The 20,483-nt window shown below is 39.5% G+C and overlaps 1 protein-coding gene across 3 annotated transcripts in view; it reads right to left on the bottom strand.

Moving 5' to 3' along the window:
• The window catches only part of march8 (membrane-associated ring finger (C3HC4) 8), a 243,893-nt gene that overhangs the window by 194,693 nt on the left and 28,717 nt on the right, over positions 1–20,483 (bottom strand). For all 3 annotated transcript variants that reach the window (XM_034184270.1, XM_034184269.1, XM_034184266.1), the window contains exon 2: positions 2,077–2,273. In XM_034184270.1, the coding sequence (XP_034040161.1) occupies positions 2,077–2,172 (96 nt within the window). In that variant the 5' untranslated portion in view covers positions 2,173–2,273. The remainder of the gene's footprint in view (positions 1–2,076; positions 2,274–20,483) is intronic.

The following is a 20,483-nucleotide window of genomic DNA, read 5'->3' on the forward strand; positions in this document are numbered from 1 at the left end:
TGTTTTTAAATGCTCAAATGTGATAGCCTGTGGTAAATGGTGATTTCATTGATGTTACATTGAGGACCTCCCCCCACAGCCATTTCGGACGGTCTATTGGAGCTGATGGAAAAAGGATTTTTTTTTTTTAACAGTTGGAATAAGGCGGTTTTCATGGTGCTTCATCACGAATATGTCAAAATGGTGAACAGCTGTGTTTTGAGAGGATGCAGCAGCACCACTCATGATGTTTATTATGTGCAGTTTTCCCAAGGATAAAATATTGAGAGGGAAGTAGCAGTGTTATTTTAATTTTTGTTTTTTTTAATGAGGAAATGGGCTTCAAGAAACAAATGTAAACAAGGATTCTATCCTTTCCATTAGTGTGGCCAGGAAGACTAACAAACTGTGCTGCCTGTCCTGAGACCAGCCATGTTTGTGGTTTGTCCCGGTGTTGCATTATGTCAAGCTAAGCTACGTGGGAAACCGGCAACTCTGGCAGAGGAATGACGCACACGGAGAGTTGGAGAGAAAGTGATGGTGGTTGGCAACAGTAGATAGCTGTTGTGATCTTAATGGGAGAGCCGTAAATGGCTGCGCACCAAAACTCCCCATCCATCCTGATGGAGCTTGAGAGGTGCTGCAAAGAGGAATGTGCAAAACTGCCCAAAAGACAGGTGCACCAAGGTTGTGGCATCATGTTCAAGAAAACTTGAGGCTGTGATTGCTGCCAAAGGTGCATCAAAAAACTTTTTCATACTGTCATTATGGGGTGTTGTGAGTAGAGTTTTGAGGGAAAAAAATTATTTTAGCCCATTTTTGAATAAGACTGTAACATAACATTGCAGATGTAACCTCAACTATATGTAAATGTGAAATGCAGATCAACAATTTTTGCACAATATGACCACTTTAAGCAGCTAAAACTTGACAGCTGTGATGGTGCTCTCAGTAGTCAATAAATCCTGATAATTATTTTGACAACATGCCAGAATGTTTACAGGAGAATCTTGATGAAAGTCAAAGTAATTAAAAAAAAAAAAAGACAAAAATCCTGAAGTAAGAAATTTAAAGAGATTAGAGGGATTCTTCAAAATCTGTACTAATCCTATGCAGAGTCACCTTGAGAACACTTTTTTATTTTCTTTTTTAACCAGTTTGATTTTTATTGTAAAATGAATATTGTTTGTTTTGGCTCCTTAGACAATTAAGTGATTTAAAGAAATTACAACTTTGTTTCTGGAAAACTGCGATGGCCATTGCTCCCAGTTTGACATTTTGAAAATTAATTAATAAAAAAACAAGACAAAAAATCTAATCTAATAAGGAGCAGCCCTGCTGCTTTGTTGGAAAGACTGAATTTAATGGGCCGCAGTTTATAATGGAGCAACAAATTTTAAATAGCCAAACCATTTTTCGACACCAATAAATCCTTTGACGCAGACTGTACCTTTAGGATTCAACTACTACCGACAAAAGCAGATAATCCAGAGGTGGACTGAGACACAAATGGAAACGCAGACCAAACACTGACCAATCTCATTAAAAACCTGTTCAACCCACAGGCAGCTTGGTGTTAATTTACAAAACCATGGAAATGCAGCCTCTATTTCCTTCACTGATCTGTTGAAAAAGACACCTCCAGCACTAAAATAATAACTTCCTGTTTGACACACGATGACTTGTTAGAGGTCACGTAGGCAGCTTTTCTGAGTGACAGCCATGACACCTCCTGGTGATTCATTAAGGTCTGCAACAATCATCCAACAAACACCAAAGGAGACATGAGAATGAGGGAGAAAAGACAAAAAACTGCCATAAAAAAAAACTGTTTTGAGCCTTTGCAGTAAAATGGCTTCAAGCCACAATTGAGCCTTTTCACTGCGAGAGCATGTTTTAACACACCGAGTTGCTGAAATATGATTGGCAAATGAACTACATTAAAAATTGCTATTGATAGTCAATTAATTTATGCATGAGATCAGAGCTACCTGCAACTCAAGCAACTCTGCTTGCTGAGAAAAGCTCCCGCGACATTTCTCAGGGTTCAGATGCTGCAAGAAGGACAGAAAGGGCCAGTAATCTTCAGGGGTGTACCTGCTTGTCCTTGTCCTTTGCTTTCCCACTGCCCGACACCCTCGATGAGGTCACATCACGGGGGATGACGGAGATTTGATGCAGTGGCATGTTCATCCCTGCAGGCTCGACCAGGGAGACTCACACACACACTTCCAGCGCTGCTGCCACAGTAGCGAGCATGATGGTCGAAACTGTGATGCCTCACCTGCACCACCCTGCAGAAGAAACACAGGACATTCAGAGAGCAACTGTGGCACAATTCTTTATTATATATAAAAATCACTGCAGCTGGAGGGATGAAGGAGTTTGACAGTAAGAAGAAATGAAGAGCTGCATTTTTAAATGCTGCACCTCTGGACTACACATTCCTAAAATCTAAAGAGTGAAGCAATTGTGTGCATGTGTGTGTGTGTACTGTTGTTATGGAGGGAAAACTACAAATGTTTGTGTTTTAACAAAGAACCAGATCCAACAAACGAGGCTGGGGTCAAATACATGTTTTGAAAAATATGTAAAGCAGACAGACTTTTGACACTGTAAATAAGATCAGGTGAAGCTCGTTTCGCAGAAACAGTCTCAAACAGGAGATGGCTTAGCTTGCTACTGGCTTACATTCAGTGTTGGTAGAGCAAACAGCCACACAAACCATGTCTGAATTTTGTTAGAAATGATGGCAGTGTGCAACAGCACAGAAATAAAAACTGGCCTTCAGAGTGGGCGGCGTGAAGAAGAAACCACTAAATGCCTTTTGTATAAACCTGTCTTACACCGTGGTAGACTTGTTACAAGTCCTGGAACACATGTCTGAATGCTGCTTTTTTTTTTTTTTTTACTTATCACAGAACAGGATAGTCAATAGCCTGCACAAGTCAAGCAACAGATATATTTTAATATTCACAATTTCTCTTCATTAAAACAGCAGGATAATAAGAGATTAATTGTGTTTGCATGGTTGAGGTCGATCACGTTGTGATTTGCCATCATATGCATGCACAGTCATTAGCGTGTGCAAAAGCGTGCAAACAGCAATCACACTGCAAGTAATCCTGCCCTCAGAAGAATCACTTCAAGGTGTGCACAAGCATTTAATAGCCTCTTGTACTACTTGGCTTTAAATATTTCCACAAATTTTATATTTTAATGAGCATGACACCAATGGATACAGGCACTATTTTTTTTTAAAGTCATAATCTTTATTGTATCCCCAAATTCAATGAAGGAACAGTCACTCTTTGTTTTTCCCACATTATGAGCGCATAGTGGAGTTAATTATTTTTAAGTGAGTGATAAAACAATGCAGTGATTCATCTATTTCAGCAGGCATTCAGCCTCACGAATTCAGCAGTGTGCGTGTGGGTCCCTGTTGTTCTATCGCAGACACACAACACTGTTTTTCAAGTGCAGCATTTTAACTGCGGTTAAGGCGGCCATCTGCACCACCACCAACAGCAATTAAACATCAACCCCTTCTTGCCGCAAGGCTGCGTGCATGTATGCATTTGCACGCGTGACCATATGCCAAGCAAGCCGCCTCAAGATCAACGGGATGAAAATGACAGGATTAACAAACCAAAAAAGCACGGAGGCAGATGTGAGGTCAGTGAGATGTCAGTAATCACAAACAAGCAATGCTGGTGGGGGAAGGGGTATGGTATGTTTTGCAAATTAGAGCCCGATCAATATCTATTTTTGGAGGCCGATACCAACAGGAAGAAGTAAAAAATGAATAGATAAAAATAAGTTAAGATATAGCTATACACGATATTTTCCATCAGTCGTGTTCTGTTTTTTCTTAACTAGTTTTTTTCTTAAACTAGTATGGGAGGTCCTGTGGATTACACTCTGGTGTGGCTTACATTATGTCCTGAAAAATCACATTTGTTATTAACAACAATATTGACTCTTTATACAGGAATCAAAGCACTAAACAAAATAAACTAAGTCAATAATAAAAAGTGCACAACAACAATGTAGAAAAATCCAATTGAAAGGACTGATAATACAGGGGGGAAAAATGGTCTGACAACGTCAATAGCGACCCAGAGTCACCGTCACAACATGGAAGATCAATTTAAAACAGCCTAATCGTATTTTAGAAAATGAGCCATCTGCAGTGCTTCTGTTTATCCATTTTCACTTGAAAGCAGCTGCAGTACTTAATGACACATTTAGACTTAAACAGTATTATCTTTTATTAAAATAAACACAATGCAAGTCTCACAGAACACTGTGGGATTAAGCGAATTCTCTAAAAATGCAGCTGGAAATATTAATTACTTACACAATGTTCTCTCAGTTGGAAATATTGTGAAGACAATAAAAGTTGTGGATGGTTTATCGTGACTGGGAGAATATTCCAGGGCCACAGACCATCTGGGTAAGGGCGTGGGTTCCAGCAACTTCCTTTGTGGATGATGAAATGTTGACCAACCTTGACTTTGGTGGACAATACCAGGATCATTGTGGAATCAATGAATATCATGATTGAAGCACTTGAAGCACACAAGCTGAGCTAGGAGTCAGCAGATCTGGGTTTGCAATTGTTCTGGATCAAGACTAATGCCGTGTTCACACCGGACGCCACAAATTCGCATCCCTTGCCTGGCGATGGATGCGCCATCATCGCCCGGTGTGTTGCTCTGCCTTAGCCACGTTCACACCGGACGCCACAAATTCGCATCCCTTGCCTGGCGATGGATGCGCCATCATCGCCCGGTGTGTTGCTCTGCCTTAGCCGCGTTCACACCGGACGCCACAAATTCGCATCCCTTGCCTGGCGATGGATGCGCCATCATCACCTGGTGTGTTGCTCTGCCTTAGCCGTGTTCACACAGGACGCCACAAATTCATCATTTGCTACTGGAGCTGCGTCTGGATAACGACCGTTTTCAGCGGTACTTCCGCCTCTCCAGGACCCAGTTTGAGGACCTCCTGTCCCGTTCGCGCACGCACATGTGAACAAAGAAAAAAAAAATTGGCTGCTGCTGCAGTTCCTCGCTCTCCCCTCCAACTCTGTCATAATTGTGTTATAAGCCAGTCACCATTTGTTTTATTATACATCTGTGTAGTTAATTTAATTATTTTCACAGACAATTTGTTCGCACGCGCACATGTGAACAAAAAAAAAAAGAAAAACTGGCTGCTGCTGAAGTTCATCACTCTCCCCTCAAACTGTGTTAAATAAATAAAGGGCAAAAGGGACATAAGTCCTGCTCACAGGCTGATTGCCAGAGACAGGACATGTCCACAACAAGTATAACTCCAGACATCTCCACGTCACTACATATCCAGTCCCTGATTGGTCATCGCAGCGCAACAAGACGAAAAAGTTCAGATTTTTCAACTTGTGGAAGAGGGCGATGCAACGTGATGCAATATTGCGCCACAAATGCATCAATCCCTCAAAATCGCTTGATTCGCATTGCTTTATTCGTGCCCATCGCGTCGCACTGCGTGGTTTGGACTTGTGGCACCACAACGCATCCTTGCATAGGGATTACATGGCAACATCTCGCTGCCGTCACTTGCGTGGCGTTCGGTGTGAACGCAGCATAAGATCCAGGCTTTCAATGACTTCCTGTATTCAGCCATCAGCAGTGTGTCTGTTTGTGGTGGCAGTGATTCAGTGTTACCACTACAGTGGCATTTCTGTTTCTGGGAGCTTTGCCTATGAAATTGAGAGATGCTCACGGTTCGAGCTTATGGAGTCATGAGGTTGCTGGATAGAGGTGTTGAATGATGCCAGTATATCTGCAGGAGAAGTCTTCAGGGTCCTGGCGTTTCCACTTTTTCTGTATGACTGCAAGACACTGACTATAACCACTGACTTAAGGAAACAACTTGATGTTTTTGGTATTAGATCTAAATGGAGAATTAATGGATGCCACTGAAATTGCTTCATATAAAATCAACAGTTACTTGAGAAGACTAAGATGAAGTGCACCACCAGTATTATGAAGAAACATCAGCTACGACACTGCGGCCGTGTGGTGCACACATTCCAAAGTGCTGGTGCATCAGGGCTGAGGACCCCCAACAAATAGAAAAGACCAAGACGACACCCACATATCACCTGGCTATGGCAGCTAGATGAATACTTTTTGGAGATATGGATGACCGTGTGGTTGCCAATCACAACCCGCATAGAGTAGTGGATGTTACCATGCACGGCACCAGCATCCAATCCTAATCAGGTTGGCTGTCTGACAAAGTTAGGGTCAAGGAGACTGCATCTTGCTTTATCAACAGTTTTTAAGTAATGCAAGCCTGCCTCAAGGAAAATATAGTACTAGATATAAATGACATCGTTACGATGAAGGCTGCCATGGCTGAAAATTTCATAAAGTACACTTTCAAACGGGGAAAATTGCAGGACAAAGCCAAAGGCTGCGGTGGACAGCTCATGATTTCTACTTTGTTACTGCAGGCGCTACATGAAACATGTAAAACTATTGTTAACTTATTTTGTGGTAGAATTTAACTAGTGTTCAGTTAATTTCTTATTGTACTGGGTAGAACAAAATTCATTCTTTGCATTTAACCCATCCAAAACACCAGTTAAACAAAAGCCAATCACTCAGAAAGGTCCGGTATGCAGGAAACAACTGCAGATGCTGCCTTGGTCCAAGGCTGTAGCACGAGCATGTGTCTCAGGTGCACGCTGTGATACTGAGCAGAAACTCAAGTGCCTGGTGTATTACAATAGAAGAGTCTCAACATCACAGCAGTGGCAATAATTTTGAATGCAAACATTATCTAACAAACACAACTTTATTTATGCCATTTAAAATTTACTAAAAAACAGACTTAAACATCAACATTTTTTTGTCAAGAAGCTGTCATTACATTTCCATTTCCTCATGCATGTGTGACAAAGCACAATGAACGACAGCAACTCTAAACAATCAGGACTGACAGACAGATAACTACAGCCTCGACTAAAACAGAGCAGATCCTGACCACGGCTTTAATAAGACAGCAGGAAGGCAAACATTATGCCAACACTGTCACCTCCTTTTAACTTAATTTATTCTGCAGCATGACAAATTAACTCAGCACTGCACTGTGGAACAACTGTGTGGCTGTGAAAAACGCTCAGATGGGTAGCTCACTGATGAGTGACAGTTCTCTCACCATTTTCTCTCATTCTGAAATATTACAGTGGATTTGTTGTTTGTTTTTAAAAACACAAACGTGCTGCAGACAATATTGGCAAACATTTAACAAAGGTCTAGTGGTAATACAGGACACAGTAGCACTGGAGACCAGAGAATTTAAAATTCTGATAAAACTATGACACTGTTTGGAACTGCCAATCGACAGTTATGTTCCCTACACTGACCTTTGGCCAACTTTGCTGATACATAGCACGTTTTATATATATATATATATATATATATATATATATATATATATATATATATATATATATATATATATATATATATATATATATATATATATATATATATATATATATATATATATATATATATATATATATATATATATATATATATACATACATACATACATACACACACACACACACACACACACACACACACATATATATATACATATACAACCCCTGGCAAAAAGTATGGAATCATCGGCCTCAGAGGATGTTCATTCAGTTGTTTAATTTTGTAGAAAAAAACAGATCACAGACATGACACAAAACTAAAGTCATTTCAAATGGCAACTTTCTGGCTTTAAGAAACACTATAAGAAATCAAGAAAAAAAGATTGTGGCAGTCAGTAACGGTTACTTTTTTAGACCAAGCAGAGGAAAAAAATATGGAATCTCTCAATTCTGAGGAAAAAATTATGGAATCACCCTGTAAATTTTCATCCCCAAATTAACACCTGCATCAAATCAGATCTGCTCGTTGACACTGACCCTATGCCATGACATTGACCCTATGTGACTTTTTGCAAGGAATGTTTTTGCAGTTTTTGCTCTATGGCAAGATGCATTATCATCTTGAAAAATGATTTCATCATCCCCAAACATCCTTTCAATTGTCCAAAATATCAACATAAACTTGTGCATTTATTGATGATGTAATGACAGCCATCTCCCCAGTGCCTTTACCTGACATGCAGCCCCATATCATCAATGACTGTGGAAATTTACATGTTCTCTTCAGGCAGTCATCTTTATAAATCTCATTGGAAAGGCACCAAACAAACGTTCCAGCATCATCACCTTGCTCAATGCAGATTCGAGATTCATCACTGAATATGACTTTCATCCAGCTTTGATGTCTTCCTTGGTCTACCAGTATTTTTGCCTTTAACAACCTTCCCATGTTTGTATTTGGTCCAGAGTTTAGACACAGCTGACTGTGAACAACCAACATCTTTTGCAACATTGCGTGATGATTTACTCTCTTTTAAGAGTTTGATAATCCTCTCCTTTGTTTCAATTGACATCTCTCGTGTTGGAGCCATGATTCATGTCAGTCCACTTGGTGCAACAGCTCTCCAAGGTGTGTTCACTCCTTTTTAGATGCAGACTAACGAGCAGATCTGATATGATGCAGGTGTTAGTTTTGGGGATGAAAATTTACAGGGTGATTCCATAATTTTTTCCTCAGAATTGAGTGATTCCATATTTTTTTCCTCTGCTTGGTCTAAAAAAGTAACCGTTACTGACTGCCACAATCTTTTTTCTTGATTTCTTATAGTGTTTCTTAAAGCCAGAAAGTTGCCATTTGAAATGACTTTAGTTTTGTGTCATGTCTGTGATCTGCTTTTTTTCTACAAAATTAAACAACTGAATGAACATCCTCCGAGGCCGGTGATTCCATAATTTTTGCCAGGGGTTGTATATATATATATATATACACACATATATATACATATATATATATATACACATATATATATACACACATATATATACACACATATATATACACACATATATATATACACACATATATATACACACATATATATATACACATATATACACATATATACACATATATATACACATATATACACATATATACATACACATATACATACACATATATACATACACATATATATACACACATATATACACATATATATACACATATATATACATATATATATACACATATATATACATATATATATACACATATATATACATATATGTACACACACACACACACACACACACACACACACACACACACACACACACACACACACACACACACACAAAGAAAGAAAGATTTGACAGCCAGTCCAAAATAAATAAAACAGTGGTTGTTAGAGTGAGTATGCGGGCAATGCACCGTTTTGTTTTTTAATTCTTGGTTGAATATGATCAAGACAATAAGGAAAACCTTGTAGATGACGGTGTAGATGAAAAGAAAGCTCCATTTGTACAACATCTTTTACACAAGATAAGCCAGTCAGGACAACAATTAAAATTCTACATCTTTAGCACGTCCTAAAATGTGGTACGACAAGAACTAATTCTTTTTCATTTAGGTCATGTATTTACATAAGACATTTTTAAAAATTATAGTTAAAAAAGTGATTTTTACCCGAGGCCATCCAATTTGGTCATCGCTGAGTATATTCGGACAATACAGGTGAAGCACCAGCGACACAAACATGTAGTCAAACACAGGTCTACATATTGTTAGACCAGCTGTCAGACCATCCCACTAAGCCTACCTGCTCTGCTTTTGTTGAACTCTGAAACTGCACTGATGTAAACATTGTGATTTTATTTAGAATAACTCAAACATTAAAAGAAAAAACCCTTCAGATCATGTATACTTTGCATATTCTTTTAGGATTAATGAAACTAAACTCAATCTGTCAGTCAAACTGTCAGAATGTACTTTGGATGTGAGACTTGAACACTCCAACTTTGGGCAGAAAGCCCATTAAAGTGTTCAATGACAATATGAAAAAAGATACAAAAAAGCCATTTTCTCTCCAGTCATATGGCCACTGTGGTTAAAATCTAACCCTTTGGCAAAGCTGCTGCTCCCAGGTGAGTTTGAGACACTGGAGAGACTGAAGCGAGATAAAATGGCACATAACGTCTGATTCCAAGAATGTGTCCACCTAAGAAGAATAACTACCACACTGCTCCAAGTAGGTTGTAAAGACTCAGCTGGAGGGAAGTCTGGATCACAAAGGTCCACATGAGGACAAGGCCAGCAAAATATTACTGCAGATTCCAATATTCTACTCCAGACCTTTTATTTTAATGAAAGACAATTTTGCCCTTCTCCCCAGCTCCCTGTCAGGTAAATCACAGTGCTGTCTCCACTGCGTTCTGCTCACTGGAGCTCTGCTGTTATTCAGTTTGCCAAGAGGCCCTACTCTGTCCCAGCTGTCAGATCAGACCTGAGATATGGCTATGAGCCTGATCTACAGCTCTAATGTGCAACCAGGCAGAAAAATGTGGCCATGTATCAATCAATCCCAGCATTACTCCACGACAGCTGTAGTTTATATTTAAAGAGGAGCCTTCTGGGATCACAGAGTTAGAGAGGAGTGCCACAGCCCAATTCTGGTTCTAAAACACTTGATTAAAGTGTGATATACTTTTTCATGAGGATTTATACCAATCATCTCCATAAAAATTCAGAATTTTTAAATTACTTGCAGAAAAATTGATGAATCCCTACAAGCTCATTTATTTTTTTGTAAACAAAATGCATCAATTCCAAGAGTAGTGAGTCTAAAAACAACAACAAAAAAAGATTAGCCAATCCAGCTATTAAAATATTAAATATATTATCACACAGAAACTGTTAGATTCCTTCAAAATTTTCCAATTCAGCTTTAGTTGATGTACTTCTTAAAGTTGTGACCAAATGTTTAAAAGTTGTTTTGAAAACAAACTAAAACTTGACCTGCTAACACTTGATTTAAAAAACAAAACAAAATGTGGTGAACGTTGCTGCAGGTTGGATTAAAAGTAGTGAGTGAAGCGCATCAGCAACATGTCTGGATGTGGGTAAAGTGGTGAACTTGTTGACTTACTGAAGCAGTGACATTGATGTCTCTGGGACCCGGTCTATCAGGTGAAGAGATGCTTGGGGAGATCTTCTCTTATTATGAAGTCACAGGGCAGAGGCGCTCGGCGATTGTGAGACCTGGTCAGTAACCAGTCACCAAAGACAATGACTTAATTCTAGTTCTTTCCAGAGAATGCTTTGGTATCACCGTGACCCAGATGATGTATACTACTTGCAATGTGACGGAACATTAGTTACAACAGTATGAGCACGATCCAGAGCACAGGTACCTTAGCGCTGATGACACAGACAAGTAGAAAAGGGCAAGGGGACAACCTGTCATCTCCTGAGTGAGGAAGAAAGATGGTTACTTTCAGGAGGTGGTCTGCCTGGGTGGTTGCAAACCAGGACCAGGGCAGTTCTGTAGTGTGGTAGGTGCAACCCAGTCTCACGAAATGTCGTGATTCAGCAGCATGAAATATACATTAATCTATAGGTTTGTGATATTGTCAAGAAAAATGCAAAATGTTCGTAATGGGAGCACAAATTTATTCTAATACATTCCATGACGGCTGCACAAAATTAACGCGAAGCAGAGGGGTTGAGGAGTTATGGTTAGGGTTAAGGGAAGGAGTAGGGTTAGGTTATGGTTAAGGTTGGGGATAGGGTTAGTAATAGTGAGTTAAAAAAAAAAACCCTGTCATGAAAAAGAAAACGTGACACTGGGCTGGGTAGGCGTGATACATGACACCAGTGCATGTTCCTAGACCCGACAAAATTCTCAACGGGTATGTCCAAATGAGCAGTCATGTTTATTGGAATGCCTAAGGAGCAGCTTGCACAAGCACAATATAGATTATTATCTGTAGAGTTTTACATTAACACTTATTTTTTAAAATAATAATAATCCACACTCATTTAGCAGATTATTTTTCAGAAACAGAATTTCTTGCCCTGGTTGCTACACTTTAAAGAGTTTAAATGCTTCTTTGAGGCAAAAAACGTGCTGCTTGTATGATGGACTGGTTCCTCTGCTGAATAAGGTTCCAGTATTAATTCTTTCGTCCCACAGATGTATCGCCGTGAGGGTGTCTGCGGCTGGACTGAACCCTGCCAGGAACGTCAGACTAATGTTCAACACATGAAAAGCGTTATTGATAAAGCGAGACGTGCTACATGAAAGTGGAACACACAGGAAGCTAAAACTGAACACTGGATTAACAATTTAATAGTCACCGACATTGTAGAATTTTAAGCGCATGTGCACAGGCACACCCACGCATAAGTGTGTGGTGCTGTGAGCATGAACAGTGGTGATTACTCTCAAACTTGCATAATGTCATAGGAATACATTATCATAATGCTTTTAGGCTCATTGTCATTTTAAACATAATGCCATTTATAAGCACCAGTGAGGTCTGAATATTACTCTGGATTCTTTCCTGCCTGCTAAATGTCACCATGTCCATTTACATATATCCAGGATTAATCAAAAGCAGCTATAATCTAGGTTCACTGCATTCATAATACCTCCATCTCATTTGGCTGGATTTGAATGACAGTGCAGCATCCAAAATGAGATTCAAATGCATATCTGAGATGAGGCACATCATGCATCTTAACACAGCAACAAAATCTCTAAAAAATAAAATTATCTTCACTTCATGCGCATGCCAGTGAAGGAAGATTGAAACAAGCAGTATAATGCAAAATAACTGACGTGCTGGGATGCACCAACAATGGTGGTCTGAACCTTTCTTTGGTATAAGTCTTAAGCCCTGATGAGCTGCTTGTGGATTTGTCAGAAATTTCCGTGATTATTTGAATAATGGCCCACGTATATGATGTTCTTCTGAAGGAATTGCTGGAAACAGATGTTAAAAAAAAGGCTACAAAGGCTTTCTCAGAGTGGAACCTGCTCTGTTGCAGGTAGCCTGTCTTGTCCTCATAGTCGCCAGGTGCTTGGATAAAGTGTGGGGCTACACAAATCGCCCCACGCCATTTTTGGTAAATTTTGAACTTCTTGAAATTATCACCACGCTCAGAGATGAGCCTCGTTAGCTCAATAATCTGCCTCTAAGAGCCAATATTCTCCCACGTTTCTTAAATAACTCCACTCGTACAAAAAAAAGAAAAAAAAACACGCTATGTGGCTCATTATTATCATTTATTATTCAGTGTGACCAAGACTTTAGATTTAAAGCCCCAGATTGTAGGATTTAGTGTCATCTAGTGGTGAGGTTGCAGATTGCATTTTGCTGTCATCGGTCAGTTTTGTTTCTTTTCCCATTTTCCCTTCTTTGTGATGTGGATTCATGCACTCTTGCCTTCTCTAGTGATAATGAATATGTATAAATAACCATTTTATAAAAATGATTGTTCTCAAACTTGCTACATGAGCAACCCATAGAAAGCATACAGGGTAGCATCCACTGACTTATTTTTTCTTCAGTCTTCTGGCCATGCTGCAAAATGCAAATGGAAGAGTAGGTTTGTCCCTCTTGGGTTACTGTATCAACACAGTGCTGCAACATGGCGGCTGCCAACAGGGGGCCTGCTTGCATGTATATATTAAGGACTTATTCTAAGATCATGAAGACACAATGATTCGTTGTTGCAGGTAAGATAATACATTACTGAACACATGATTATGCACTGAAGCTTTAAAAATAATTCTTCTGCCTGCAAATTTCATTCCACAGTAGATCATCTTTGCCCTGCAATCACACAAGTGAGTTATTCCGAATTTAGTTCTGTTCAGTTTTCTATCTGCATCAGATGCTCAAAGCGCTTTACAATTATACCTCACATTCACCCATTCACACACTGATGTCAGGGTGCTGCCATGCAAGGTACTCACTACACACCAGGAGCAACATGCGGATTAAGGACCTTGCCCAAGGGCCCTTAGTGATTTTCAGGTCAGGGGGGTTTGAACTGATGATCCTCTGGACCATCACCTCCCCTCCTATTCATCCCCTATTCACCTCTCCCTCCCATCTTAATTTAGACATCATTCCTACAATAAATCTTTGAAGAATTCCCTGGCCTCGTGTAGTGAACACAGACATGCCGATCACTAAAATACCAAAAACATCCATCAATCACTGGACTGCCTTCAAGCTTTATCACTATTGATTTCATAGCAAACACCAAAGAGCGTTTTTCATTTATTCCATCTCAGGTTTTATATACAAAGCCTAGAAAAAGGCTGTTCTTGTATAGTTCTTCAGTTTCCAAACATACTGAAACTGAAAGAAACAAAAAAAAGCCTTTAAAAATGCCTGCATCTGGCAACATTTAAAAATTTCACTTCCAACATGAGATGAACAGTCATTCATCTTTATTTATTTTACAAAATTTCACCTTACTGCCCCCTCATTATTGGGTATGCTCAATGTTTCTACTTCCTAAGGCCATTACTGCATTTATGTGTCTTGCACAGCTTTGTCTGAAAAACTGACAGCTGATTCTACTTAAAGGGGAAAGCCCAACATTTTAAAACTTGGGCTCCATTTTTAAATTTAACTTTTTTTTTTCTTTTTTTTTTAAATGGGGGGGGCTCAAATAAAATAAATTTAATTGGCCCAGGCTTGATTTTGAACCCAAACTCCACTGCAGACTAACCAGCTATATAATGTCCTTGAACAGGACAATCTGAAAACACATAAAACTGCTCCTTGTCACCACTGAACAGGTGAAAACTGATGGCCGCTACAGAAGTAAAAGTGCGAGTAACCTTTTAAAAACAACTAATTCTACAGTTAGCCGCTTCCTTTAGCCTGGTAGCCATTGGCCGCCGCGTCCAATTACAAGTTGGATGCTGATGACTCATTCTGTAAGTCACAGCCCCTCAGAGTTTCCCTTAAAAAGAACTTTCATGTTTTATGAAAAACTCTGCTCAACATCCTCATTTTAAAAATTGTACACAAGATGAATGCTGAAAGCTAAACAATAAATAAACACTGTTTCTTTGAGATAAGGAAGGAACAGCTCCAAGAAAAAGCATGACTAACTAAACACGAGTCAAGCTGTGTCAAGCTGTGCCAAACCAGCCAACTGGCTGGATGAACCAGTGAAATCTTTTGTGAAAATGGGAATAAAATAAGTGTTCTGCATGTTTTGTAATATTGCGAACATTTCACAACGTAGTGCAGTGATTGCATCCTGGTATTTGTAAAATTGACCTCTGGTTGGAAAAATAAATAAAATCTTATAAAACCACAGTGTTGTTAGAAGAGGGTCAGAGTCCAACAGTGCAGAACCGAGGAATGAGGAAAAGTGGCTCAAGGCCAAGCAACTTCTTAAGTCTACTCTTCCACAAGCCCTCCTATAAACCTACAGCATGTCGAGTGTAGAGGTGTTTATACGCAGAATTAGAATATGGCATTCATAACCATCTTTATTAATGTATAATTACTTGCATGCATTAATAACATGCTGCACCACTCTGTTGATCTAGTAAACCAAAACAAACTTACTTACTCAATCTTTCACATTCTAAATAAATAAATAAGAGAAATCAGTGGTTTCTCCTCCATAAACTGCCTACTGTTCGCTAGGGTTGGCATGATACTTGAATTTCAAACTCTATACAGATACCCAGGAAAATACTCTAGACCAGGGTGGGCAACTTGTTCCAGAAAGGGCGAAGAGGGTGCAGGTTTTCTTTGCAGCCACTGTCTCCACCAGGTGATTTCACTGATTAATATCACTTTGAGCAGAAGGAATCAGTTAATTAGTACATGATTAACGATTAGTACTTTCTATGCTACCAATGAAAAGGACAGTAGTCAGTCGGAACATGTCTGCAGCAGTGTTAAGACTGGAGGAAGCGAACAACACTGCACTGATGTATCTATTCTGTTGCAAATGGATATCTAATCAGATACTAATTTGTAGCATTGACCAGTATGAGAGTATCGATTTCTTTGACAACCCTACTTGCTAGTGCAGGCTACCAAGTGTGAGAACCCTCATTTTTGTGAAACAGACGATCATACATATTGCTTATTACAAGAGAAAACAAGGGAGCATGAATTCCAATCACCAAAGAAGCGAAAACATGAAAGGAAAACAAAATCATGACCCCCCCCCCGCCATCATAATGCAATCTGCAACCTTGAAGTTAGATGACACAAAAACCAAGCTACACGTTTTTGACTTCTATGCAACAGAAACCCAGACTGGAGTCCACCCTAGAGGTGGTGTCCCACAATCCAAGAATGATTAAAGACAAGGTGATTAAGCAGGTGAAAACTTTTAAATATTTGGGTATTCAGATAGACGGTAGTTTAAGATGGAGCTCCCACGTGGACATCTTATGTGGGAGGCTGGCCCAGAAGCTGTATTTTCTTTGCCAACTCAGACCGTTTGGTGTGAGAACTCCCATCATGCTGATATTCTACTCTGCTATGGTGGAAAGTAGCATCAGGTACGGCACAGCAGCATGGCATGGCACTCTCACTCTACAGTTAAAAATCAAAAATTGTGTACACGGTGAAAACAGATATGAAATTGATTTGCATAAAAGATTACCCTTCCCTTCAGACCACCTATGAGGATTCTGTAAATAAGCTGGCACACAAGATCTAACTCTTCACACATTCTGTTCTCCGAGTACGAGCAACTGTAAAACTACCCATCTCAAAGGGCAAATCTCCAATCATCAGCATCTTTTAAAGAATAATATACCAGATTATGAATCATTACTTCCAGCTCTTTGACTTGTGAGTCCTGATGTAGCTGATAAAGATAATTAGCCATACAGCATCTGAAAAATGCACAGAGATTCAGAGCTATTTTTAGCTATAAAAGTGACATAACCCCAGGTGCTGACTGCTGGCTGTCTGAAGGTCACTGCACCTGTGTCCACTTCATGACATACACCAGTACACACAGTCAATCTGGGCTGCTTTTTGTCTCCAAATGTAATATGGCTTTAATTTGCAATCAAATCAAATTCTTGCATTTTGCGATCAGAAAATGGCCGTCTCCGCCTCTTTGGAACCTGCGGTATATTCAGGGCTGTGAAATGAAAATTGTGAAATCCGAGGAAAATTCGCAGGGGGTCTGGGGGCACAGCCCCCAGGAGCCGGGGTCGAGGGCCTTGTGGGGCCCCAGAAACCAAATTAAATTTTTATCTACTGATACATTTTCAACATCTCCTGGAAGAACAAATCTCAAAATTAGTTCATATTTAAATGATCCTAGATTCAACCTTTCATTTGATCCGTCAATGATCATGTTGAAGTAACAGAATATGACGTGGAAGTAGAACCTGGTATGATTTTCCTTTTAACTGTAAACCAAATTATGCATTAACTCAGAACAATTAAACTACATGAAATTCATGATGACTGAAAAGACTGTTAAACCATGTCAAAAACCCCAGCTAAAGCTTGCAGAATATTTTAAAAATCATGGTAAAATATCAATAACATACCTTACAGTAAAAAAAAAGCCACACATTCTTGTGTAAATTCCTGTAAATATACTCAAAGCCACAGTGTCTTTTTTCCCATGAGAAAAGTCTACATTAATAAAAACTAATTTACATTGTTGTGCAAATTCATGTAGCCTAATTTCATTCAAAGCCACAATGTCTTTTTTCAATGAAAGAAAGTCTAGATTAATGAAAGAAAAAAGGCACATAATCTTTTCTGAAATCCTGTTTGAACAGCACAATGTTTATTTTCCAGAGAGAGAAAAAAAATTCTTACCAGTTCGCTTTCCCTGTTTGTCTTTCAGGTGTGTTGATGAAGCCAGCAACCATTCCACGGATTCTTGTCCTTATCACACTTTTTCAAACCGTATTTCTCGTCATCTTCGCTCTGTCTGATGCCGCTCCGTGACACAGACATGCTGCAAAATTCTTCTTTTAAAAACTTGAAAGTTCTAAAAGTCTGCGATGTCCACATGCTACGTTTAGCTAAGCTTCACACAGGAGCCACACAGTGTCACCGCAGCAACCGACCAGTCCCGCTTTACGACAACTGTCGCAACAGCCAGGCTTTGAGTGGCGTTTATTCTCCGAGGAAACTGATATGTATCTGTAACACACAGATCAGTGTTCGCGGACTTAGAAAACTTGTATGATGTCGTAAAAAAAAAAAAACACTACTTTGCGATAAGCATTTTAAAAACTCAGTAACGATCACGATTAAAGAGTACAATACTAACAACCCCCCCATGATGAAATCCGCGGAATTCCACAGATCCGCGGAGTTTTCACAGCCCTGTATATTCAGAAAAAAACATCACATACATCTCATTAAGACTGAACAATAATGATTACATATCAAAGTGGTGTCCGATTTCACTGCTCCTGTGTTCACACACAGAGCTGTCAAAATCCACAAAAAGCACTACTTTCACACTGTAAAAAATTTCATTTTCCCCCCCATTCATTTCAAAGGTGGGACCTGAGATGATGTCACCAAAGTTCATTTTCCTCACAGCTTGAGATTTCAGAGCATTTATCAGAAACCTCAAGCTTAATTCCTCTTGGCATATAGCACCAAAAATATAATGAAATACATCAACATTTTCATAATTATTTATTTAGAATAGTCAGCTCATTGGACATTGTATTTTCTATTGGTACGCACTTTTAAGCTCTCATTCATCCAGGCATCCATCACACTACTGAAGGAAAAAGGCATCTAGATAGTCTCTACTTACTTGCCACTTAAACATTTGCACTTATTTGGACACTGGTTTTTAATGTAATTATTTTTATAAGATTGAGAATTTTGTAGACATTATCTTTTACTCTGTTTTAACGTTTTATATTTTGGTTTTAATCTGTCTTTTATTTTGTGATTTTATGAACACTGGATCTGTATTTTTGCACCATCCATCACTTCTCTGCAGCATGTCACACTTATGCCCAAGAAACATTTCCCTGAAAGTATATTTGATTTGAGTCTGTGTGGAAAGACAGCACCTCTCAAAATGGAGAGCAGGAGCTGTATGGCATCAGATCAGTGACAAAAACCCCACTCGCGTAAAAAAGGTGCTTGCGTGCAAATTATCTCTGCGCGCAGAGATAATTTGATTTCTACTTCACACGAGCAGAAGTCAAGTTCAAGCAGGCGGGGGGAGCGCTGGTCCTTGTGCGCAGCACCTTTGCGCGCACACGCAGAGATAACTGGCACATGCAGAGTGATAATTTGCGCACGTGGAGTGATTGTTTGCGCATGCGCAGTTAATATCTACACGTGAATGCATTTTTTATGCGAGTGGGGTTTTGTCACTGATCTGACGCCATACAGCTCCTTTACATTTAAAGCAACAAGCGCAGAAATGGTTTGTCTCATAGACCTGAAATGTTTCTTAGAGGAGGCACCACCTCAGTGCCTGTAAGACAGTTTGATCAATATTATCTCCGTGCAAAAAGTATGTGACGTGATCTTTAAACTGGCCTATAAAAGCGAATGGATGTCTTATTGCAAACACAGGATCAAACAACATGGTATACAGCGCAGCAAAGTTTGTGAAATGGAAAAAGAATCAGGGCCCAGTTTCATAAAGCAGTCTAATCTTTTAGTCTACTAAACTTGCTTAGTTGACTACGGTTAGTCGGCCAACATTATGACTCTCTAATCTCTGTTTCACATCGACGGCTAAACTTGTAGATTAGCCGTCTTACGTTAGGTGATGATTTTTACAGTCATACCGGCTTTGTGAGTGCTGTTGCCAAGCAACGCCTCCAATGCGTGACAGTTTTGTTTCCTTCCAGTTTGGTCCATCTGCTACAAATATGGCAAAGTCCACCTTAGCAGAGGAGAAGCGCTTCTGGCCTTGGCGTCCGGAAACATCTCCAATGGATTTTTCCGGTCCCGGAACACCCACTCCTGCCGCAAGTCTCTTCTTCCTTATTCCTCCATCAAGTGGTGGTACATGATAGCTGCCTTTTTTGAGATAAGATACTTAAGTTTTGTCAACTAAAATAAGATTAACCTCCTCTGTACCAGGCTAAATACTTTAGTCGGGTAATGCAAAACTTTAGCCGATTAAGCACTTTGTGCAGCAATTAATATCAAAAATTAGTTAAGTAAGTGAGTTTAGTCCACTAGAAAAAATTTGACCGAAACCGAGCCCAGAAGTCGAAGGGTGTGTGTGGGTTTGTGTGTGTGTGTGTGGGGGGGTGTCCTGTCATTCCCTACTATCCCTCTCTGACAGCCCCTGTGATAGCAGAAATCGGAACTGGTAAAGGCCAAATAAATAAATCAATAAGTCACATTAACGCATGGCTGCCTCAAAGAGAGGCTGATAAGACTTCTGACAGGACTCAGTGTTTGGGTGTTGGGAAGAGGAAAAAATAAATAAATAAAGTGTGCATACATGCCAGGTGAGCACAGGTTTCACTTGAAGAACAGAATAAAATATCTGGAGAGCAAAAGCAAAAATATCAGCGCAGTCACACAAACATAC

Source organism: Thalassophryne amazonica, chromosome 13 (genome assembly GCF_902500255.1).
Source record: "Thalassophryne amazonica chromosome 13, fThaAma1.1, whole genome shotgun sequence".
NCBI classification, from domain to species: domain Eukaryota; kingdom Metazoa; phylum Chordata; class Actinopteri; order Batrachoidiformes; family Batrachoididae; genus Thalassophryne; species Thalassophryne amazonica.